The 26007-nt window shown below is 45.3% G+C and overlaps 1 protein-coding gene across 1 annotated transcript in view; it reads right to left on the bottom strand.

Annotated features, from left to right (window-relative positions):
- The window catches only part of LYST (lysosomal trafficking regulator), a 377263-nt gene that overhangs the window by 179340 nt on the left and 171916 nt on the right, over positions 1-26007 (bottom strand). The window contains 8 exon segments of the mRNA XM_075594997.1: positions 2415-2564; positions 3234-3407; positions 11372-11617; positions 14263-14453; positions 17614-17774; positions 23334-23507; positions 23636-23777; positions 25088-25499. Coding sequence (XP_075451112.1) covers positions 2415-2564; positions 3234-3407; positions 11372-11617; positions 14263-14453; positions 17614-17774; positions 23334-23507; positions 23636-23777; positions 25088-25499 — 1650 coding nt within the window.

Genomic DNA, 26007 nt, shown 5'->3' with positions numbered 1-26007 from the left:
AATTCACCTATACATACTATCACTTGTTTCGGCGTATTAGTATCCTAATAAACATTTATTATTTTTATTTTTAACAGGTTAGACATCCTATCGCCATATAGCCCCGCTATTTGTGGGTGATTGGCATCAGTTAGGCTCCTACTATATCCTCCCTACTATTCATTAATGTCGCACCATGAGTGCGTGCTAAGAAGGGACTTATGTGACCTCGGTCAACATCTTTTTGTATTCTATGTTAATTTTCCCTAAGCACCTGGTGCTTACTTTAGATTATTTGTGTGGTATTGAGCGTTATCATCTTTATTTTTTTTCAGCCACAAATGCTGCCATGTGGTGTGAAGAACATTTGGGCAGGATGGCTAGGTGAAGTACCCACGTCCTGGGATCAACACAAGCCGTTCCGGCTAGTATTTGCCTTCCCAGACCTGGAGGCACCTAAGCCAGCGGGTGGCTTCTGCATGACAAGTGGCTAAGGTGGCAAACTCGCACATGCCCTTGTTTCATTCAGAGGATCCGCTAGAACGGCTCCACAAGGCTGGCAGGCATCCGATTGGCTGGTTGTAAAGTTCCCACGCGGAGATTGGCTGTAGTATTTTGTGAATGAACTCCAAAATACTATAAGAAACCCTGCAGCCTATCAGGTGTAGAGATTCTTTAAGGTTTGAGCACCAAGACAGAACCGAAATTTGAAACCACCAAAAGATGCTCTTGGAGAAATAGACACGAGCCGGATTCAGAAAATTCAAGGCAAGAAATTTTCTAAGTACCACTTTTTGGGGGCCAAGTTCTGAGAAGAGAACATAGCGGTCGCGGCTGGAACTTCAAGCCGAAAAGAGTACCAGGACAATTGGTACTATCAAGGTATTTCGGTGTCTCCAGAGCGATACAGCGGTGGAGTCAGGAACTTCATGCCGATTTGAGTTCCAGGACTTTTCGGGCTAAGTCCCGGTCAACTTCAAACTTTGTTTTATGAACTGTAGAAGCTAGGAAAGTCTAGTTTTTCCCCCCAGACAGCATGCATTTCTCTTGTATTTTGTAATCCACTGTGTGTGTCTCTTTCAATGGAATAAATCACAATTTGTTTTATCATTTGTTTTGCTCAGTGATATGATCCTAGCATAAAGGTGTAAATGCCTGGTCTGCCGTGACAGTATGTATGTATGTTTGTATGTCTTGATTTTTAAGCACCATTAATGTACATAGAGATTCACAGTAGTACTACACGTGACAATCATATAAATAACAAATAATACAAATAACAGATCATGGGAATAAGTGCATTAGACAGAAAAGTAACATTTAGGAAGAGGAGTCGCTGCTCCGAGGAGCTTACAATCTAATTTATAGGTAGGAAGAACGTACAGAGACAGTAGGAGGGCATTATGGTAAGTGCATTTGCAAGGGGCCAAGCTTTATGTATCAGGTGTATAGTATTAGTCACAGAGCTACTCATATGCTTCGTTAAGCAGGTGTGTCTTAAGGTGGGTCTTAAAGGTATATAGAGAGGGTAATAGTCGGATATTGAGGGGAATGGCATTCCAGAGGTGCGGGGCAGTCAGTGAGAAAGGTTTAAGGCTGGAGAGGGCTTTAGATACAAAGGGGATAGAGAGAAGACATCCTTGAGCAGAACGCAAGAGTCGGGATGGTGCATAGTGAGAAATTAGGGCTGAGATGTAAGGAGGGGCAGAAGGGGTAAAGTTTTAAAAGTGAGGAGGTGAATTGAGTGTCTGATGCGGGATTTGTTAGGAAGACAGGAGAGTGATTTCAGCAGGGGAGACACCGAGACAGATTTAGGAAAGAGTAGAGTGATTCTGGCAGCAGCGTTAAGGATAGATTGAAGGGGAGACAGGAAGGCCGTACAGCAGGTGGTTACAGTAATTGAGACGGGAGAAAAAAAGGGCCTGTGGCAGAATTTTAGTAGTGGAACAACAGTGGAAAGGGTGTATGTTTGTAATATTGCGCAGGAAGAAGCGACAGGTTTTAGATACGTTTTGAATGTGACAGAGGAGTCGAGTGTGACCCCTAGGCAGCGTGCTTGCGCTACTGGGTGTACGACAAACTTCGAACAATAATGTGGAAGGAGGTAGTGGGGCCAGGTTTGGGATGAAATATGAGGAGCTCTGTTTTTGACATGTTAAGTTTAAGTCGGTGGAGGGCCATCCAGGATGATATCAGAGAGACATTCAGAAACTTTGGTCTGTACAGCAGGTGTAAGGTCAGGGGTTGAAAAGTAAATTTGTGTGTTGTCAGCATAGAGGTGATATTTGAACCCAAGAGATGTGATTAGGTCACCTAGAGAGTGTGTACAGAGAAAAGAAAATTGTTAAAGTGGAATGCGTACAGTATACACACCACAATTAAAAAGAGACTGAAACGGTTAAGCCCATAGTATGCCAATAACAAAATCTGCATACCTCTGCCTTTGACCAAATCTTCCAATCTAGCAACAAATTTTCAAGTAACCGGACATCTTGGATCACAGAAGTTGAGTCTACATCCAGTTTAAAGTGCCCATTCTCACACAGATGAAGCATTTCATCGCCAGTGCATCCCTCAAGAAGAATCTACAAACATTCATAGAAAAACAATTTATAGAAGAGATCATTTTGTAATAAACCTTTCAATGAATAAATCGGTGAGTGAACAAATGTCTACAGTTTTAATTTTTGACACAGCCCAAATATCTAATTCCCAATTAATTTGATGAGAATAGAAAACAGCAATTAAAGCAGCAATACTACTTTCCAACTTTCTTTCCCTTTCTTATTTGTAAAGCATGTGACAATGTATACATTCTTACCAAAACTGGCAATCGTTTGGTGCACCTGTTATAATTCTGTCAAAATCCTGATTGTGTGCCTAACATAATGGCTGCTTCAATCAGTTTAACTTACAGTAGCAGCTATAATGTATCCTTATATTATGAAGGTAACATCATCTATTGTTACAGTTTACGGCTCAAATGGCTGGGAACATTAACAAATGATCCCAAACAGGAAAGTGTTGCAAATCTCTTATACTGCTTGGCAGGTAGGTTAATCTGCTGCAGCTATAGAAATCAAAGGATGCTTTAAAACTAATAAAAAATGGCATTACGAGTTGAATTTTAAAAAATCACTGTGATCTAATATTACAGAACCGATTTAAAAAATAAAATAAAAAAACCTCATAAGATTTCACATATTTTGCTGCTTTAAGATGTGTCATAGTTTGTACGTAAAATGGGTCCATACCTTTAAAACGTGAAACCCAACAATACATTTAGGTTTAATGAACACTTGATGAACCATTGAATAACCATCACAATTTTCGCTCTCTTGAATTCTCTGCTGGTTGTATTCTGTTAAAGACAATATTATCTTTAGTCCTAAAGACTGTGTCTCTTCAGAGTTGCTGATCTCTACAATCTGAAAGATTAAAATGAGAAGGAAATTGAAATAGTCTAAGATGTAATGATGTTTAAAAACGATAATATGCATATAAGAATGCTTCAGGAAGTATAAACCCCAATTGAAACCAATTAAAGCTGAGAAAGGAATTATTACCCCCTTACAACTTTAAACAATATCCCACCCACCCATTGCAGCAAAGTATACCAGTCGCAGAAATATATCTAAGGCGTTATTATTGCTCTTTTTCTTAAATTACAGAATTTAGCATGTTTAAATAATGTTTCATAGTGAGAATGCTTCCACTGCAATAATATATACTGAGTGTATGTGTGTATATATATATATAAACATACTGTATGCGCAAGCAGGCGCTTTTTTTTTGTTTAGATTTTATTGTGGAAGAGATTGATCCACATACTGAGTGACTTTCCCAAGGTCGCAAGGAGAGATACCAGGGGGATCTGAACCAGGTGCATCCACTTCAAAGGCAGTTTTATTACCACAGAACTACCATTTCAGCAATCTGAGACATTAGATATGTTTGACTTCCATTAGCCGCTTTCTATTGTGTGATATCACAGTTTAAGTGGGAAAACCCTCTCCTCCTACTTCTTGATTCTCAGATAAGAGGGATGGTAAAGAACAGGGGGGGGTGCACTCGAGAGAATGGGGGGGAGGAGGGGGGAGAGAGAGAAAAGAGAACAGGGGGGAGGGCGGAGGGGGAGAGAGAGAACGGGGGGTTAGGTGCGATGGAGAGAGAACAGGGTGTGAGGATTCAGGGATCGCGGCGTCCGCGCCCTGGTTCCTCTGCTCCTGCTATTACCCCCGCTGCTGTGGCGCGCGTCCCTCACCAGCGGCACTCACCTCCGGCGGTTCTGGGGGGTCCCCGCCGTCCTCGGCATCCTCGGGTCCCTGCATCTGCTCACGCGGCCGCCATGTTGCCCGGGCGCGCGCCTGAACAGCGCGCGCCGGGTGAAGTTAATTTATTCACTGCTCTTGCAGTGAAAACCCGCCCCCAGCACAGTAATAGGATCCCCTGGCAAAACAAGAGTCCTCAACTGCCTGCCAATCAAGGGGACCTATCCAGAATGGCTCCACGCAGTCCTCCAGGTCTGCCTTCACTTCTGATTGGTCAGCCACACTTTATAATGCCGGTCCTTCCTATCATTCATTGCTCGACATAGTTTCCACTAGGATTACTACTCTGGCGTTTTCTCTCTCATTCTCTCAGGTTACGACTTGGCTTGGCGGACGTCTCTCTCTGGCTCTCGACCCCTGCTTGGACAAACGACCTTCCGGAATTCTCCAATCCCTGACCTTGGCTAACGGCAACGACGACGGCATTTCTACACCGGTACCGGCAAGTATTGCTAGCTAAACATCATCTGGCCTGGCAACGCCAAATCACCACACTCCGGACACGCTCCCTTTGCTGCGGGTGCGTGCCTCTATACGTTCCTCACCTCAGTGAAAGGAACGGGTCTGGTCTGCGGGCAGCACCGGCGTAACACAGGGAGAGGGGGAAGAGAATGGAGGGGGGAAGGGGAACAGAGAGAATGGTGGTGATGAGGGGAAAGAGAGAGAATGGTGGGGGGAGAAAGACTGGTGGGGGGGGTAGAGAGACTGGTGTTGGGGTAGAGAGACTGGTGGGGGGGTAGAGAGACTGGTGGGGGGGTAGAGAGACTGGTGGGGGGGTAGAGAGACTGGTGGGGGGGTAGAGAGACTGGTGGGGGGGTAGAGAGACTGGTGGGGGGGTAGAGAGAGACTGGTGGTGGGGGGGGTAGAGAGAGACTGGTGGGGGGGGGAGAGAGACTGGCGGGGGGTAGAGAAAGAATGGCAGGGGGTAGAGAAAGAATGGCGGGGGGTAGAGAGAGAATGGCGAGGGGTAGAGAGAGAATGGCGGGGGGTAGAGAGAGAATGGCGGGGGGGAAGAGAGAATGGCGGGGGGGAAGAGAGAATGGCGGGGGGGAAGAGAGAATGGCGGGGGTAGAGAGAGAATGGCGGGGGTAGAGAATGGCGGGGGGGAGGGTAGAGAGAGAATGGCGGGGGTAGAGAGAGAATGGCGGGGGTAGAGAGAGAATGGCGGGGGTAGAGAGAGAATGGCGGGGGTAGAGAGAGAATGGCGGGGGTAGAGAGAGAATGGCGGGGGTAGAGAGAGAATGGCGGGGGTAGAGAGAGAATGGCGGGGGTAGAGAGAGAATGGCGGGGGTAGAGAGAGAATGGCGGGGGTAGAGAGAGAATGGCGGGGGTAGAGAGAGAATGGCGGGGGTAGAGGATGGCGGGGGTAGAGAGAGAATGACGGGGGTAGAGAGAGGATGGCGGGGGTAGAGGATGGCGGGGGTAGAGGATGGCGGGGGTAGAGGATGGCGGGGGTAGAGGATGGCGGGGGTAGAGGATGGCGGGGGTAGAGGATGGCGGGGGTAGAGGATGGCGGGGGTAGAGGATGGCGGGGGTAGAGGATGGCGGGGGTAGAGGATGGCGGGGGTAGAGGATGGCGGGGGTAGAGGATGGCGGGGGTAGAGGATGGCGGGGGTAGAGGATGGCGGGGGTAGAGGATGGCGGGGGTAGAGGATGGCGGGGGTAGAGGATGGCGGGGGTAGAGGATGGCGGGGGTAGAGGATGGCGGGGGTAGAGGATGGCAGGGGTAGAGGATGGCGGGGGTAGAGGATGGCGGGGGTAGAGGATGGCAGGGGGGCTGAGAGAGAATGATGGGGGCTGAGAGAGAATGATGGGGGCTGAGAGAGAGAATGATGGGGGCTGAGAGAGAGAATGATGGGGGCTGAGAGAGACAATGATGGGGGGCTGAGAGAGAGAATGATGGGGGCTGAGAGACAGAATGATGGGGGGGGGCGAGAGAATGATGGGGGGGGCGAGAGAATGATGGGGAGGCTGAGAGAGAGAATGATGGGGAGGCTGAGAGAGAGAATGATGGGGGGCTGAGAGAGAGAATGATGGGGGGGCTGAGAGAGAGAATGATGGGGGGGCTGAGAGAGAGAATGATGGGGGGGCTGAGAGAGAGAATGATGGGGGGCTGAGAGAGAGAATGATGGGGGCCTAAGAGAGAGAATAATGGGGGGGCTGAGAGAGAGAATGATGGGGGGCTGAGAGAGAGAATGATGGGGGGCTGAGAGAGAGAATGATGGGGGGCTGAGAGAGAGAATGATGGGGGGCTGAGAGAGAGAATGATGGGGGACTAAGAGAGAGAATAATGGGGAGGCTGAGAGAGAGAATGATGGGGGGCTGAGAGAGAGAATGATGGGGGCTGAGAGAGAGAATGATGGGGGCTGAGAGAGAGAATGATGGGGGGCTGAGAGAGAGAATGATGGGGGGCTGAGAGAGAGAATGATGGGGGGCTGAGAGAGAGAATGATGGGGGGCTGAGAGAGAGAATGATGGGGGAGCTGAGAGAGAATAATGGGGGGGCTTAGAGAGAATGGTGAGAGTAGGAGAGAGAATCGTGGAGAGAGAGGGGGTGTGCCTGATAGGGCAAGAATTGCAGGGTTACTGACGGGGGATTGAATTGCCCTCCTCCCCTCACTCAACATTACTTCAGGAAAAATGGGATTTAAAAAAAAAAGAGAGCGTTTGTGGTAGTTGCGTTTGTGGTACTTGCCACGGGTGCTAAAATACATAATCCCTCCTCTGCCTTGAACCAACAAGTGAATTTAGGCCTTAATGAAATCAATATAAAACACACAACATCTCCAGTACTCCAACTTTCTTTCTACATGAATAAAAGTAGAGCTGTGGGTTGTTATGCTCAAGTATAAATTACATTATTTGTTTATGAGAGGAGTACATCAAATTTTCTAATGATCTTGTAGTTGGTAAACTACAGTATAGAAAGAGAGAACCCGGGCGCTACCTGTGTGTATGATAAGGATGGGATAAAGGTATAGTTACAACCTTAGAAGTTCATAAGGTATCCCTCCGCTTCTTGGTCTCCTCCTGTGACTCAAACAACCCCAAAAAAGGATCTACCCAGGATCCTTAGTGGTACAGGGAAACAAGAGAGAGATGGGGGAGCACAGGTGGAAGGCTGAAATGGAACAAAATATGGTTCAGATGTGTTAATCCCTCCGCGTCCGGATGCAGTGCTGCTCCGTCGGAGCCTGAGGAAGCCCAAGAAAGGGCGAAACGCGTAGCTCAAAACTCCCCAGCGTTTTGAACCTTCACAGCCACCGTCTGGAGTGGGAAAAGGGAAGCGCAGCACTGCATCCGGACGCGGAGGCAGTTTGCTGCAAAACCACGAGTCCTGCATTATATTCCCCATAGACTGGCTTTTTTATCTGTTTTAGCGCTACTTACTCTTTTAGTTTGTAGCACTTCTTTGTTTATCGCTTTTTTTTGATTTGTTTAAATAAAGATCTTGGCTTTTACCCCTGGTTTAAGACCTTTCCTTACCTTTCTGGGGCAAGATTTTATCACCCTATTTTTCTTTGGACTAAGATTTGGAGACTGCAGGAGGAGCAACAAAGATACCATTCCAAGTGTGTGCTCACACTTGGCCGTGTGAGTATTAGTACTCTTATAAATTATCCATTTCATTTCCATTACCTACTTGGTTTAAGTAGAGATCTTTTATCCCTATTGGAGAGGCTAAACCGTTCATTGGAGCTTAAAGAAACCTCCCCAAAGATTGCACTCACACTTGCCCGTGTGAGTGTTTACAGTGTGTTTTAGCCCTGTTTTCATTCCTGGGGACACTTTGAGACTGTTAATGTATTCAGATCATATGTTCATTCGTTTATCCCGTGGGTGATATTACATCAAAGAAGAAGGAAAAGAAGTACGCAGACGGAAAGCGAAGAAAAAACTCCACAAAACAGAGAGGAGAAGACCAAAAGATACCTTGATGCGACAGCATTTGCACAAGGCCGTGTAAGTGTTAAGAGTTAATATACACTTTAAAACCACCATTGTCATTGCTTCAGGGATTAACACATCTGAACCATATTTTGTTCCATTTCACCCTTCCACCTGTGCTCCCCCATCTCTCTCTTGTTTAGTTGGTAAACTACACCTACGGTACAGAGCAATGAGAAGCGCTATGTACATTAATGGCGCTATATAAATAAAGACATACAATACAATACAATGAGGATTGACGTGATTAAAAAGAGAAATCAAGCATAGAGAAGAAACAACAAACAGCAGATTATAGATCAACTTTGATGTCAAAGGCACATATACAGTACAAATTATATTAACATAAATTGAAATAAAGATTGATTGTGACATTGAATTTAATGTTGTTCAAATTGTGATGCTACAGCATCAACTTCATCCAATGTTCTATAATGTTCTATCAATTTCTAAACCTCTCAAAAGTGAACAAAAGCCAATTTCTAAAGATCTACAAATTGTACCATTCTAAAATGAGCAATCCAAGCTTTTTTTTAATGTTTCTTTCATCTTTAATTAAAAAAAAAAAAAAAAACAGAATTGAAGCAGTTGGTATCCAGAGCTCAACCCCTTTAATTTGAGCTCTGGGGACCCCCTATTTCCAGAGATACTTATCTCCGAAGGGGGTTGTGGAATCTCCAGCAGCCCCTGGTCACATGGGCTAATAAGAAGCCAAACCGGATGATGTCACAGCTTCCAATTGGCCTGCAGGGCCCAGGAGTTTTGAAAAGCAGCCATAATGTGAACCCTAGAGTGAGTACAAGCACCCTCTACAAAAGGTAAGTACCTTAGGAAGCAGGGGGTCCCCAGAGCTGAATTTAACGTGGTTAAACTCCGGAAGACCCTCTGCTTCAAACCTGAATTAAAAAAAAAAAAAAAATACCAGCTTGGATTGCCTCTAATACTCCATCCTATTATTTAACACGTGATTACTGTACGGTAAATGTTTTGCAATTTTGCATCAAACTTAATTTTGCAAAGATTGTTTACAGTTAAACCATTTAAAAATGTACAACCCATTATATAATGATAAATAAAAGTATCTGTGGCGGTGAGGGGGTACCTAGGCCAATAATAAAGGTATTATGCCTGGCTGGGTGCCCCTGAGCCATATTGGGGAATTGTAAAGTGCCAGCTCTGCAACCCAATGATGGCAGAAACACTGTAAATGTAATGATAATGTATGTGTGCCTTACTATTCCAGGAGCGTCCAGCAGCGGAGATTTCCCTGCTTCAGCACAGACCAGAATAATAAGACCAGGCAGGGGAATGAATTACATTTAAAGGTTCCCCGGTATATGCCCTAAACCCCAGAACTCAGATTGAGGTTCAGAACATCTCCCACCAGTTATAAGGTGGTAATAGTAATGTCATTTCTAAGTTTAAAATGTATAAATGTAGCAGTGTTTTCATTTGTTCGTGGAAAGGAAAAATGGTTTTAAAGTCTGGCACTTGGCAGCATTGAAAGCTGCTTTTTGCTAACTTTAGCTAGGAAGCTCCTAGAGCGCTGAGATTTGCTGTGAGCGCCGTTGGGGTAAAACCATGAAAAGTCATATAGCGCAATTTTTTATATATTCATATAAAAATTGATGAATGAAAGTGCCCCTATTTTAATCGCTCCAACATATTAGGCACATAGGGATTTTCATTTGAAATGCCAGAGACAGAGGAAACACTTAATTTATAATCACTGTCGTTTAGAAATGCATGGCAGGAAATTCCTGCAAATGAACGTAGCATCTCCAGCCCCGGACTTCTAAGACACCCCGCAGGCTTGCTGCCGTGATGTCTGAAAAAGTCCGGAGTTGAAAGGCTCCGACCTACTAAGGTGTGAAGTGGGGAGGGAGAACCCAAGTACCCCCATCTTAGTGTAAAGTCCGGGCAGTCTAGCAAATGGTGACTCGCCCAGACTGACTGTGGCCAGGTAAGGAGGTTGGGTCTCATATGCTAAGCGACAAAGGTACGAGGTTCGCGCTTGCCCGTAGTTGAATGAGAAGCCACCTCTGCCAGGCTTGTAAGGTATTGGCAACTCCGGGATAGGTGGGGAAAATTATTCCCACGGAGTGATTGGCTGCACAGGTTAGGTATAGGAGTTTTCACTCTATAACAATCCGTACAGCCCATCGGGAACCAGATTCATCCAAGATTAACATCGTAACTAAGACTCGTAACAAGCTTCAAGAGTTCATAAGAAATAAGGGGCCTTATGCAGAGAGCATAGAATTTTAAAATTGGCGAATTTCATAAAAAGTAGCTTTTTTGGAGAGTTTTATTCTCCATATGCAGAAAAGTGCGAATTCTGCTATGTTTAACATGGATGCGTGTGGCGAGTTTAAATTGGCGAGATGCGCGCTTCAGAAACGTGTAAAAACAAATTTGCGCCTTTTTTTCCCCTTTACTATAGGCGGCGAGCGCCATCTTGCCATCTTTTCCTGGCGCGGCAAAAATGCGAGAATCGCGGCATTTTTTGGCGCGAACAGCCGCTTTATGCCGTTCGCACCTCTCTGCATTCGGAGAGTTTTAAAAATGGCGAGATGGAGGATCTCGCCAGCCGCGAGGTGAGTTTTAGCAATTGAAAAAACAAAATGGCGCGTTTTTCGGAACTCGCCATTTTCTGCCGGTTTCTGCGCGAAATTGTACAAAAAATGGCGAATTTCGAAATAACGATGCTCTCTGCATAAGGCCCAAGGTTCCAAGTTCCAATACTTCACAGAACGAACGAAGCAACTCTGGCGGAGTAACAGTGGTTGTGAGCGGCGCCACTGACCAAGGACTGTTTCCAGCTCTGTTTGCGAGCAAATCCCCGCTCTTGGGAAATTGCTCCTAGACACTCTATTTTTCAAGACTTCGTTTTGAGAATCACTATTTCTTTGCCCCCGCCCCAGTAAGTGTATTTTTAGTGTAATTGTGCAACTAATGTGTGTATGTCAAGCTGTGGAAATAAATGACAATTTTTTTTATCTCTTCGCTTTGCTCAATCAAATGATCCTTGTATTAAGGTGTTAAAAGTGCTGGTTTCTCATGACAGTATCCAATTACAAATCAGTTACAACTGAATGCTGAAACAAATCTTACCCTTGCAAACAGAAACACAAATGCTCCAATTCCTCCAATTTCATGTAGAATGCTATGTATGCTTTTTAGAAGAGAAGGTTGTAACTTTGTTAAGGTTTGAATATCCAGTATATTGCTTAATACATCTTTTGTACTGAACGGTCTCTGGGAGGCTGCAGTTTTCATGTTTCCTTTAATCCTAATTACTGGCTCGTAGATTGTGTATTGAGCTGGGCTACATGTATTATACACAACAGCAAGGGTTTCCTAAGGAATAAAGACATTTTACCAAATGCAATTGCATATACCTAAAATAAACATTTCCAAAAGGTATTACAGAAAATTGAATGCATTATAGTAGCAAATATAGTATAACTATTCTAAACTCAAGTAGGGAAAACAGGGACACAATCTAAATTGTGCATTATCTGGAGCTTAATTATATATATTAATATATATATATATATATCATTAGTTTAAAAAAAAAACTAAACATAACTAAAAGAAAACCAAATACAAAAAGATTTGTCACTTAGATTGTAGGTTCTCCGGGGCAGCGATTTCCTTTTCTATGGTCTGATTTTAGTGCATTATAATTCCCTGTATTGTATTGCCTTTATTTCTAAAGTGGTGCGACGTTGTTGGTGCTTTATAAAGAACAATATACATACAACTATACATAAGACCTCTTTCCGTACTGGAAGACACCTCAAGTCAACAGGCTGCAAAGGGTCATCCAGCTCCCGAAAACATTTTATGACAGAAAACTGCTAATTAAAAATGGGCCCTTATCTTGTAACCAGCTGTGGGGGAGGAATCACAGGAAATACTCTCCCTTCTAAAAAAGCTTTGCCAAATACAAAAAATTGTGTATGATTTGTGTATGGGAAAGTATCACTCATTAGGTGAAGTATGCCATAACATGTGCTTTAGATAATCAGAGCTCTCTCGTCACATGTTTGACTCCAAAGGAAGTGTGACTGTATGGGAAAGTACCACTCATCAGCATAAGTGTGCCATGGCATGTGCTTTGGCTGTGCAGAGCTCTCTCTCTCTCTCTCTCTCTCTCTCTCTCTCTGTTACAAGAAAGGTGAGGGAGTTTGCTGAAGGCAGCAGGCCACTATGGGTTAAAAGTATTCCAGGAAGGCTATGGCTGCTGTAGTGATAGGTAAAAAAAAAAGTTGATGGTGGTTGTAGGTAAGCAGAGTCTTGACAGGGAAAGAAGATAGAGGACTGATGGTGCAGTATGTTTAAAAAACTTTTTAATAAACAAGGCACACAATAAAAAAATCCCCCCTGAATGGAATCTCACATTTGTTTATGCCATTCAGGACATAAAATGGTTTCTGAATTTTCATGCGGTTGACGAATCAGCATTTCTGTATTAGAGACTACAGATGTTTACGAATATCATTGCGTAATATAATTGTTAAATGCTATGTATGCTATTTCATAATATTTTAGAGACTCTAAAAGTGAGGAATTTTGTTTGTGTAATTTTTATCTCGTCGTTTTAAAGACTGTGAAAGGACATTATAACATTACAGGTATGGTGAATCAGCTGTTCACATGCATCAACCAAGTTCTTGTTTGAACCAATAGGAAGAGTTCTTAGACTTTATTAAGTGTAGGTAGAGCAGATCGCATTACACTCCTGACGAAGCGAAACTATTACTAGACTATTACTAGCGAAACGCATAGAGTGATCAGAGGAGGAAGCCAACCTGACAATAGTGACGTCACAACCCTGCGGCGAGCGGAGTGCTACCCCCAGCGGCCGCTTTTGGGAGAAACACGAGGCGAACCCAGGGAGCAAAGACCCACACCGGTATCCAGAGTCGGATGAAAGAGAGACTGTCCGCATCAGCAAAGAAACCATTTTATGTCCTGAATGGCATAAACAAATGTGAGTGTCCATTCAGGGGGGATTTTTTATTGTGTGCCTTGTTTATTAAAAAAGTTTTTTAAACATACTGCACCATCAGTCCTCTGTCTTCTTTCCCTGTCAAGACTCTGCTTTACCTACAACCACCAGCGACTTTTTTTTACCTATCACTACGGCAGCCATAGCCTGCCTGGAATACTGTTAAACCATAGTGTCCTGCTGCCTTCAACAAATTCTCTCAACTTTCTTGTATCTGTACTCCTGGAGGAACCCAGCAGTTTCTCTTTAGAGCTTGAGTTATTGAAACAGCTATAATGTTTTTTTTTATTATTAATCAATTATTTATTGCATTTTTCGTGTGTAGATTTACTCAGTACACCCTTTTCAACATTGGTTCTAGTGTTGAGCATCACTTGCTGCTGTAATTTCCTACACCACTATGTGGTGCTGCTGTATTGGCTTTACTGTGTTTGGGTGAGCGCCGAGTAGTCCTATCTTTTGTCTTCTAGTCTCTCTCTCTATGTGTCACATGTTTACCATATATAGAGTTGTTTACTACAAAGTAAGTGTGACTCATCAGTTTAAGTATGCATTTGCTACAACACTCAGCACTAATTGGAGGAAGAGTAACAAAAGATACTATAAATAAGAGCCTAGGCTGGAAATAATGCCAGAAGCTTCTCCATGGACCGTGCAGGTGCCCTGGCCAAGAATTCCCCTTGCTCTCTCAGGATCAGACTAGACTGATTGGGGCTTCCCCTGTTGTTTGGAGCCTTTTCCTGTTGTATGCAGTTTAGCTGTGCAAGCTGTAACTGAGAACAATACCGAAGCTAAGTAAAACCCCTTTTTGATTACATCTCTAAGACTGTTTACTGACTCAGAATGTGCAACTTATTGGCTGAATACAGAATCTTTGCATTAAAATTTTGAAAACATTTAATGCATTGCTAAGATAAAGAAGTGTTTGTTATTAAAAATGTAAATAATTATACAAAATTACACTTTATTTTGTTTCTTTGCCACTTACAGTTAAAGGCCCCATGTCAACTTCTTTATTTGTCATCAAAAGGTCTTTTATTTGTTCACACTGCAGAATGTCTTTAGTTATGTACTTGGAATGGTCTGTAATAATCTTGCCATATTTACATGGCATTAGAGATGTCAAATCTGGACCAAGGCAGTATAAATTAAATGCCTCTTCCGCATAAACCATTGCACCTGAAAATGAGAATTTGAAATAAGAAACAATATTAACATATACAACTTCAACGTTGTAAATCATGTGATGGGCCTAATATTTGTGTGGATTTTGAAATAAAAATCCCTTATTTTTTTTTTTACATTTTTAGCATCCACCAGAATCTTTTGTTGAAAACAACAGATACTCTAGGTTAACTGTGGAACAGGCACTTTTATGTAGCAGTGTAGAGAGCGTTGAGTACTGACTATAGGTAAGGGAATGAAAGTAATGTAAAATATAAAAAAAAAATGGAGTTCTTAAAATCTCACTTTCATTAACTCATTATGCGCAATAAGACATGACAGTCATTGAATTATCTCTTCTCTGTGTATAATATATAATAAATGCTTAGACCTGTCTAAGACATGCAAATGAACATACAGTAATATTTACAGTTGCTTTATGCTTTACTGTGGAGGGTTTTTGTCACTTTTTTTTACCCACCATAACCTTAATGACAGTATATATATGTATATATATATACATACATATATATACTGTCATTAAGGTTATGGTGGGTAAAAAAAAAGTGACAAAAACCCTCCACAGTAAAGCATAAAGCAACTGTAAATATTACTGTATGTTCATTTGCATGTCTTAGACAGGTCTGCAACCCTGTCTTTCCCCATTGTCACCCAGCATACAGCGCTTCCACTGCAGCAAAGGATTCTGGGAAATTACATGCAAATGAGCACTCAGTGCCACCTTTTGTCTCAAGCTCGTATTACACAAGCCAATCCTCAAGCCAATGCATGCTGTTTTAAACACAGCTTTTAGACAGAGGCTGGGATGAGATACAAAGCCATTAGACCCACTCACATACATGTTTCAACCTTGATGGGTATCATCAGTGTGAGGTTGGTCTTAATGGCAAAGAAGGTTTGAGACTAGACTAGGTAATCACCACTGTCATTAAGGGAGTGGGTCTAATGGCTTTGCATCTCATCCCAGCCTCTGTCTAAAAGCTGTGTTTAAAACAGCATGCATTGGCTTGAGGATTGGCTTGTGTAATACGAGCTTGAGACAAAAGGTGGCACTGAGTGCTCATTTGCATGTCATTTCCCAGAATCCTTTGCTGCAGTGGAAGCACTGTATGCTGGGTGACAATGGGGAAAGACAGGGTTGCAGACCTGTCTAAGACATGCAAATGAACATACAGTAATATTTACAGTTGCTTTATGCTTTACTGTGGAGGGTTTTTGTCACTTTTTTTACCCACCATAACCTTAATGACAGTGGTGATTACCTAGTCTAGTCTCAAACCTGCTTTGCCATTAAGACCAACCTCACACTGATGATACCCATCAAGGTTGAAACATGTATGTGAGTGGGTCTAATGGCTTTGCATCTCATCCCAGCCTCTGTCTAAAAGCTATGTTTAAAACAGCATGCATTGGCTTGAGGATCTGCTTGTGTAATACGAGCTTGAGACAAAAGGTGGCACTGAGTGCTCATTTGCATGTCATTTCCCAGAATCCTTTGCTGCAGTGGAAGCGCTGTATGCTGGGTGACAATGGGGAAAGACAGGGTTGCAGACCTGCCTAAGACATGCAAATGAACATACAGTAATATTTACAGTTGCTTTACATATATATATATATACATACATATATATCTGTCACACACACACAGTGCTCGACAAATCCAGTCTCCCCTGGCGACCCCCTCATGGCCGCACAGCGCACGCGGTTCTGTGAGAATTTTTTTTTTTCTGCCAGCAGCCAGGTTTTACAGTATATAAGCCTGCGCATTGAATCAGCCCTTCCTTTTCTATTCTGGTCCTGCTGGAACAAGTATGTACTCTGTTATTTCCTGCCTTACTGGCTGCCTCCAGTGCCTGCATTCCACCTTGCCCCCCCATGCGGTCCTTTCTTGCCTCCCACGCGGCCCTCTGCACCTACACTGCACCTCTGTCTTGAGACACATTTGAGCGGGCAGGGGGCATGAGTGCGGGTGCCCGCTCCTCCATCTTCTGGCGGCTGCTCACGCGGTGTCGGGAAGTGGTAGGGGGGGGTGCGCCCACTGGGGGTGTTCCTTCCCTCCGGAGGGGGCAATGCGCTCCCTTGCCTCCCGGCGCTCCCTTACCCCATTGGTTGCCTGTGCAGGAGATGGGTGCGAGGGGGAGCGGGGCGGTGGTGCACGGTCACGGCTAGCTGGCACCTGGGGCGGGGGATGGGCGCGGAGAGCGGGGTAGTGGCAATGCACGGCTGGCGCCCTGGCCGAGCGGTGGGTACAGGGGGAGGCGGGGAGCTGCCTGCTCGGATCGCCGGCCTTTCCTCTCTTCTTATCCCCGTCCCGTCACTCACATTTGTCACTGCCTCTCGTACTCCACTTTGTGAGTGTGTGTACGGGAGAGAGTATGTGAGGACACCAGAAGTACCCATCAGTCAGTCACCCCCCTCTCCCTCTGTCACCCATCCCTTCTCCTTCTGTCACCCACCCCCCCTCCCTGTAACCCACCCTCTCCCTCCCTTTGTCACCCACCCTCTCTCTCACCCACACTCTCTCTGTCACCCACTCTGGATCTGGATATCTTATTTCCCCTATATATCTTAACTGCCCTATACCTACTGTACACTGAAATAATCTATACTGCTTTCTTCCAGATCTGACTCAAGTTTCACACGGGAGACATCGGCATCCCCCCTAACCCAGAAGACAGGTAGGGAACACCTCCCCTCCAACATATATAACATTGCGGGAGTGAAGGTACCTGGACATTGAGGGACTGCGGATCAGGTAAGATCCCAGGCGGGATTGCTGCTTTAGATATTGTGAAGCGGGGACGTCCAGACACTGGTTAAGGGGTGCAGGAAACTAGTCATTCACATCTGGCTTGTTTTTTCTAGATTAGTGAGGTCATCTGATATTTACACACACACACAACTATGTAACAATGACAAATTGTAGTAAAGTATAAATGTAATACAATAAATAAACTGTTATGTCAAAAACAAATGTTATTAGTTCCTACTAGGAATTTATGCAATTTCTTATTTTAAAAGGCGGGACTGGGGGTGGGGCTAGGTGGCGAGTAGATTTTTGGGTGATTTGTCAAGCACTGCGTGTGTGCGTATATATATACAGTATATACATACATAAACACATACAAACATACATATATTTTTTTTTGAGTACCGTTAAATAGAAGCAAATTCCCCAAATTCAATCTTCCTGCTAAATGAAGACTCTCTTCTTGTGTTGATGTGCAGTGTCCAATCATACAAAACGTCTTGTTACTGTCAGATGATAAGCTTGATTTGCGAGGAAGTGTGTATTCCAAAACGACCTCTCTCTTTCTATTTTATTTTTTGTAAGGGAAAAAAAATAAATCTTATTCTTAACTAAGAACATAAACCAAATAAAACACATGATACAAAGCATTACTAAACATTGTAGGAGCATATCACCCAGTTAAAATTTAGCAAAAGGTTGAACATGATGGCTAAAGCTGCATCCAGGGTGGCGCTGAGCTGGTGCGGGCGCTCACGCTGGGCGCGATGAGACACATTGCAACAATGTGTGTGTGAGCTCCCTCCTGCGCGTGCCCGTGAGCTGCAGTCTGAGCTCAGATTCAAGAGTTTCAAAATTTTGAATCTGTAGCTCCGATTTCAGATCACATGACCAAACTTACCCAATCAGAGGACAGCAAGGCAAAACCAATGCAATAAAAGCATTGGAAGCTTGCATTGGTTGCTGTCCTCTGACACGGGGGGGGGGGGGGTGAACACGAAACGGGGGAGGACAAAAAACAGGGGGGGACACGAAACGGAAAATGGAGAGATGTGAACGGGTGGGGGTCAAATGAAGTGGTGGTGGTGGAGCAAACGCAAACGGAGTGGTGGGGAAGGGGGGGGCAAACGGAGTGGTGGGGACGGGGGGGCAAACGGAGTGGTGGGGAGTGGCGGGGGCAAACAGAGTGGTGGGGAAGGGGGGAGGCAAACGGAGTGGTGGGGAAGGGGGGGGCAAACGGAGTGGTGGGAAAGGGGGGCAAACGGAGTGGTGGGGAAGGGCAAACGGAGTGGTGGGGAAGGGGGGGGGCAAACGGAGTGGTAGGGAAGGGGGGCCAAACGGAGTAGTGGGGAAGGGGGGGCAAACAGAGTGGTGGGGAAGGGGGGGAGGCAAACGGAGTGGTGGGGAAGGGGGGGGGCAAACGGAGTGGTGGGGAAGGGGGGGCAAACGGAGTGGTGGGGAAGGGGGGGCAAACGGAGTGGTGGGGAAGGGGCGGCAAACTGAGTGGTGGGGAAGGGGGGGCAAACGGAGTGGTGGGGAAGGGGGGGGCAAACGGAGTGGTGGGGAAGGGGGGGGCAAACGGAGTGGTGGGGAAGGGAGGGAAAACGGAGTGGTGGGGAAGGAGGGGGGCAAACGGAGTGGTGGTGAAGGGGGGGCAAACGGAGTGGTGGGGAAGGGGGGGAAAACAGAGTGGTGGGGAAGGGGGGGCAAACGGAGTGAGAGGGGAGGGAAGGGGGGGAGAGAAAGGGAGGGAAGGGCGGAGAAGGGGACGGAAGGGGGGAGAGAGGAGGGAAGGGGGGGAGAGAGGAGGGAAGGGGGGAGAGAGGAGGGAAGGGGGGGGGAGAGAGGGGAGGGTCGGGGGAGAGAGGGGAGGGTCGGGGAGAGAGAGGGGGGAGGGTCAGTGAGAGGGTGGGGGAGGGAGAGAGAGTGGGGAGGAGGGAAAAAGCACGGGGGAGGGAGAGAGAGCGCGGGGGGAGGGGGAGAGCGCAGGGGGGGCGGAAGAGAGCGCAGGGGAGGGGGAGAGCGCAGGGGGGGCGGGAGAGCAGTGGAGAGAGCAATGGGGGGAGAGAGAGAGATGGGGGAGACAGGGAGGAGGGAGAGGGGGGAGGTGGGGGGAGAGAGGTTAGGGGGGAGAGAGGGGGGGAGAGAGCAGGGGAAGAGAAAGAGGGGGGAGAGGGGATATATATCTATATATAGATATATATATATGCACGTCACTGTGCATGAGCGCCAGCTCGCTCGCTCTGCTTTTCCCTTCACCCTGGACGAGGCCTAAGGCTACGATTACACCAGCTCCGGCTGGACGTGAGCGCGATCTCATGACGTCTTCATTGCGATGCGTCCAAGCGGCATGTGCACTGCAGGTAGGCGGCAGCAGAGACATGGCCGTGAGTGGTTCACCCTAATTGGCTGAACCGCTCACGTGACGTGGCCGTCGCCTGCTGAAAACAAAATCCAAGGTCTATTCTCCTGTCTGCCTCCCTGGAGTTCCTGTCTGCGCGCGGTAAGTAAATATTCATTGGATTGTTGCAATTTGATTTTGAGGTGTGCGCCGGCGCCACCGGACGCTTTGGGTATAATCACGGCCTAAGGTGTTCAACCTCAACTACAATGTTTTTAGGTTATAGTTTCTTTTAGCAACCAAGTGCATTAACAAAAAAGGTAATGGGGATGAATCCCCCGGGGTGCTACAAAAACTCCTCCGTGTGGTGTAATCAGCGTGGGTGTAATTGATAATTCAAACGAGATGGAACGGATGAATAATAGTCCATAAGTCACTGTATATTGGCCCCAGAATGATGCTAATCCAATAAGGTGGCAGCGGCAATAGGGAATGGAGGAGGGGGGAAAACAATAAGGGAGACAGAAACAATGCTGGTATAAAGCACTCCCCTAGCACATCACAATCCCTTACCCTCCTCCTATCGATCCTCTTGAACTGCACAATGTCTGCAATGGGAGGAGTTCCCGGCTGACGATACCGCCCACATCTGTGACGTGGTTCGTGACGTCAGATGTGGGCGGGGCGATAGCGGGACGCCGAGGTTCCCAATCACTAATTATAATTCGCCCTACATTTATTTATTTATTTATAAAATATTTTACCAGGAAGAAATACATTAGCAGGGGGCAGGGGACTACACAGACACTCTTTGACAAAGTGCCTCTGGCACGAAACGCGTCAGAGGATTGTGCTGATAGTGTTTTTTCTTAGGCATCATGCCTGAAAACATTTTTCTTGCTTTTTAACCGCCTCCAGTTCGAATTGTTTTGCAGTGCTTGCCCCCTTTTTTTTTTATCTCAAGTGCATTAACAGACCACACACATAGTCAGTGACTATATCATCATTAGTTTACGCTCCTCCCTCTCCTCTCTCAGCTCTGCTACAGACCCCGACAACCTGGTCAGGAACTACAACTCTGTCTTGTCCTCCTCTCTTGATCTACATGCCCCACTTTCTCTCTGCCGCACTCGCCCTTCTAACCCTAGACCCTGGCTAAATTCCCACACACGCATGCTACGTTCCTCCACTCGTTCCTCTGAACGCCTCTGGAGGAAGTCTCATACTCTCGCAGACTTCCTTCACTAGAAATTTATGCTATCCTGTTTCAACTCTGCCCTCTCGCAAGCTAAACAAGCCTACTTTTCTGCACTAATCAACATGCACAAGTCTAACCCACGCCGACTGTTCTCTGTCTTTGATACTCTACTCAAACCACCCTCAGCTGCCTCTCCTTCCTCCATCTCCGCTCAGGACTTTGCTGACTATTTTAAGGAAAAGGTGGAATCCATACGTCAGAACATCCCCTCTGTTTCTTCTTCCCATCCTACACCTCTTCCTAACTCTCCTCCTGCCTTCCTTGACTCTTTTTCCACTGTATCAGAGGAGGATGTGTCGCTTTTGATCGCCACTTCTCCCTCTACCACTTGCCCTCTTGACCCCATTCCCTCCCATCTCCTAAAACCTCTTGCTCCTACTATAATCCCTACGCTCACACACATTTTTAACTCCTCCCTCTGCTCTGGAACCTTTCCATCCTCCTTCAAACATACAACAGTCATACCATTACTCAAAAACAGAAAGCTTGACCCTACCTGTCTTTCTAACTATCGACCTGTCTCCCTCCTGCCTATTGCCTCTAAACTCCTTTAATGTCTTGTATTCTCTCGCTTGCTCCATTTTCTCAACACCTATTCTCTCCTAGACCCTCTACAATCTGGCTTCCGCACTGCTCACTCCACGGAAACAGCCCTCACTAAAATAACTGACGACCTCCATGCTGCCAAAGACAGAGGTCATTACACTGTGCTCATATTACTCGACCTCTCTGCAGCATTTGATACTGTGGATCACCCTCTTCTCCTTCACATTCTCCATACTCTTGGTATTCGCAACAAAGCTCTATCCTGGATCTCATCCTACCTCTCCCATCGTACTTTCAGTGTCTCTTCTGCTAACACCTCCTCCTCCTCTATTGATCTCTCTGTGGGGGTACCCCAGGGCTCTGTCCTGGGACCTCTTCTCTTTTCTCTGTACACACTCTCTCTAGGTGACCTAATAACATCTTTTGGGTTTAAATATCACCTCTATGCTGACGACACACAAATATACTTTTCAACACCCGACCTTACACCTGCTATACAGACCAAAGTTTCTGAATGTCTCTCTGCTATATCATCCTGGATGGCCCTCCGTCGCCTTAAACTCAACATGGCTAAAACAGAGCTCCTCATACTTCCTCCCAAACCTGGCCCTACTACCTCCTTCCACATTACTGTTGTAACTACGATCATTCACCCAGTAGCCCAAGCACGCTGCCTAGGGGTCACACTCGACTCCTCTCTCACATTCGCCCCTCACATTCAAAACATTTGTAAAACTTGTCGCTTTTTCCTCTTTCCCTTTCCTCTGTTGCTCGACTGCTAAAACTCTGACTCAGGCCCTCATTCTCTTCCGTCTTGATTACTGTAACCTCCTGCTGTCCGGCCTTCCTGCCTCTCACCTGTCTCCCCTACAATCTATCCTAAATGCTGCTGCCAGAATCACTCTACTCTTTCCTTGATCTGTCTCAGCATCTCCCCTCCTGAAATCCCTCTCCTGGCTTCCAATCAAATCCCGCATCTCACACTCCATTCTTCTCCTCACTTTTAAAGCTTTACACTCTTCTGCCCCTCCTTACATCTCAGCCCTAATTTCTCGCTATGCACCATTCCGACTCTTGCGTTCTGCTCAAGGATGTCTTCTTTCTACCACCTTTTTATCTAAAGCCCTCTCCCGCCTTAAACCTTTTTCACTGACTGCCCCACACCTCTGGAATGCCCTTCCCCTCAGTACCCGACTAGCACCCTCTCTATCCACTTTTAAGACCCACCTTAAGACACACTTGCTTAAAGAAGCATACGAATAGCACTGTGAACATTCTGAACACATGATACATAAAGCTTGGCCCCCTGCAGACGCACTTACCAGAACTCCCTCCTACTGTCTCTGTACGTTCTCCCTACCTACCAATTAGATTGTTAGTTCCTCGGGGCAGGGACTCCTCTTCCTTAATGTTATGTTTATGTCTAAAGCACTTATTCCCATGATCTGTTATTTATATTATCTGTTATTTATTCTATTACCACATGTATTACTACTGTGAAGCGCTATGTACATTAATGGCGCTATATAAATAAAGACATACAATACAATACCACACACATAGTCAGTGACTATATCATCATTAGTTAAAGTGATAGTCTGGCTAATAGTAAAGCTAATTGTCACCATATGAACCTAGAACCTAATGGCAGATAACCGCAACTTTGCTCAACAATTCTGCCAGCTTTCTAACCTGCTGTAAAGCCTTAAATTAGACTTGATGGCATACAGTATTTTTTCCATATTTAGGAGTTCCTTAATCACTGGCTATATTGGGTTTTTTGTTTTTTTTAAACTCCTTTATTTACCTCAACTCGGAGGCTGTTAAATACACACATCCTCGTTACTCCTTCACCTTTCCTGTGCGTTTCGGAAACTTGCTTCCAGCTGACCGAATGTAACCTTGTATATATACCCTTGACATATTAGTGAGCTTTTACCAAATCCCAATGAAAAAACAAACAAGTCTAAAACATCCTACCTTTGACCAGAGACCCACATGAGTATTTTGCAGCAAGCTTTCTTCTTGCTTTCTGATTGCTGTATGTATGTTAAAGCCAAATGCTGCCAATTCCCCGGAAGGAAAATATTCTCTTGTGTTTCAGCTTGGGCCAGCAGGCCACTTTTAACCTCATCGTTTGGATCAATGCACACTCTATACAAAAACACAATACAAAACAAATTCTGTTGTATACATAATTCTATGAGGGAGACTGACTGAAGAGTCATGCAAGTTATCACATCATTCAAGTCATATATATGTATTGAATACAGATAGTTTACCGAAAAATAAAGTGTCCTGTATTCATGTTGGCCCAGATTTGCAGCATCAGTGCCTTTGACCCCAAGGAAATAATGTGTACACAACCATCGTCTACAAGCTTGTCACTAATGGGGTAGTCAGAGCCAACCGGCTTGTCACCTTCTAGAAGGAATGGACAAATATCAGACAAGTGTTATATACATGATATACAGCACTATAACAATCAACACAATATGTTATGTATCCAAGTCTCCTGGCTACAAGGATGGTGGGGAAAAAGAGCACCAAACGTAAATAAAAAGGAGGCAGTCCCAGCCATTTTTGCTTTCATTTTTTTTTTTTTTTACTTCTGGATTTAAGCAGGGGGTCTTTGGAGCTGAACACCATTAATTTCAGATACGGGGACCCCCTGCTTCCAGGGATACAGACCTCTGAAGGGGGTGCGGATATCGACTACAGCTCTCTCAGTGTTCAGCTTCCTCGTCACATGGGCCAATAGGAAGCCGCATCTGATGACATCACAGCTTCCTATTGGCCCAGAGTCCAGCAGCTTTGAAATGCAGACATATAGTAGTGAACCCCAGAGTGGCTACCAGCACCCCCTACAGAGAGAAATATCTCCGGAAGTAGGAAGTACCTGGAGCTAAAATTAATGAGGTTCAGCTCCGGAGACACCCTACTTCAATTCTGTATTAAAAATTACAAAAAAAAATGGCTGGGACTGCCTCTTTAATACATGAATTGTGTACAGTACAATTAAATGTATTATACATTAAACTTATAACAAAAGTTATTTTATGAAATATTAGCCCCTGACTATAGCCTTCCACTGGCCTCAACACAATAAGTCCTGATAGGTACAGGCAGTGTTGGGGTTAAACTCCTGCGCAGGGCCTAGCCTGCAGTTGCAGCCTGGATGGGTACTACAGTGTGTTTCCATATCCAGAGGCAGGCCTAAACCGGCAGTTGGAGTGTCATACCTGGGGAGGGTACTGACTGGGTCACATGTATACGATGTGTTGCCTGTCAGTACCTAGACCTGCCCCCTGTTATGGGGCGGGGTACAAGCCCTTCCCCCCGGGTATAAAAGCTGACGCTCCACCAAATTGAGGTGTGGATGTTTAGTGTGTCTTCCCTCCCTCAGGGGAGTGGGAGTGTTCCCCTCATTCCATCAGGGGGTGAGGGAGTTTAGGAGGGGTGCTTGGGGCCTCAAGCCCTGGGTATCTGCTCCAGGAAAATTGGAGAATGCCAAACTGTGCACCCAATAAAGACATTGTTGTACCCAACATGCTGTGTTGTCTGTGGGGAGGAGAATTGCCTCTGGTGACCATCCTGCTTCTAGCAGGATTCTCATGGGATGGAGGCGCTGCAACCTAGTATATAAACAGGCAGCACGGATCGACCCTATAAAAATGAGGAATCAATTTATTAATAAAAAAAAAATCACACAAACAATTAACTTAAAACTGTACCTGTATTTTCTGCTCGGACAGTAAATGATTTACTTTTTCGCCTCATCTTTCTTCCTTTGCCAATCAAGCTTTCTGCTTCTGTATTATACTCCAGTTTCAACCACAAAGTAAAACTGAATCCCTCTGACATGTGTGGCCAACAGTTTTGTCCAACCAAATGCAAATGAACAGGTGCAATATTCCAAGGAGAAAGCAGGTAATTAATCAGATTTTCAGCACATGTGTCTTTATTTTGTGAAAGTTTTGTTCTTCTTAAGAATCCTGTCATTTTGCTACTAGCCGTGCTGGAAGATTTCTGTGAAACACTGCTCCCCAGTACAGGGCTCTGCTGCAGGGGAAACGTGATGTATTGCAAAGGGATCATGCTGCTGTTAGTCTTAACAATGTTCAAGATTCCTTTTAGTAGTATCTCCTGAAATTAAAGTTTACCAGCATAAAACACACACACGCACAATTCCACATTCATAGTTACATAGTAGATGAGGTTTACATTTTTTTTATAGAAATGTACATAGAAGCATAGAATTTGATTGGCGTTAAGAAAAATTTAGCACACCGTCTGCCCATTCACCCATCTCTGACCCTTGATTATTTTCATTTTTAGGTTTGCATACAGGGATTTTGTTCCCATTTTGTTAAATTCCCTTGCTGTGTTACTCTACCTCCTCTGTTCAGCCACTATTCCATGAATTCACACCCTTTTCCATAAAGAAGCACTTCCTCACATTTCCTCTGACACTCCTACCCTCCAGCATCAGAGCTTGACCTCTTGTCCTAGCACATCTTTCTCTGGAATATACTTCCTTTTGGTACCATACAGATGAAACTACCGGTTCTGAGCCACTTGACAGGGCAAATTCGTGGCCAACTCTCAGGCTTTTTATGTGGCATTTTTCCACCTGCTCGTGGTGAGTTGTTGG

The sequence above is a fragment of the Ascaphus truei genome, chromosome 4 (assembly GCF_040206685.1).
Source record: "Ascaphus truei isolate aAscTru1 chromosome 4, aAscTru1.hap1, whole genome shotgun sequence".
In the NCBI taxonomy this organism is placed as follows: domain Eukaryota; kingdom Metazoa; phylum Chordata; class Amphibia; order Anura; family Ascaphidae; genus Ascaphus; species Ascaphus truei.
This window is presented reverse-complemented; position numbering and strand designations above follow the sequence as displayed.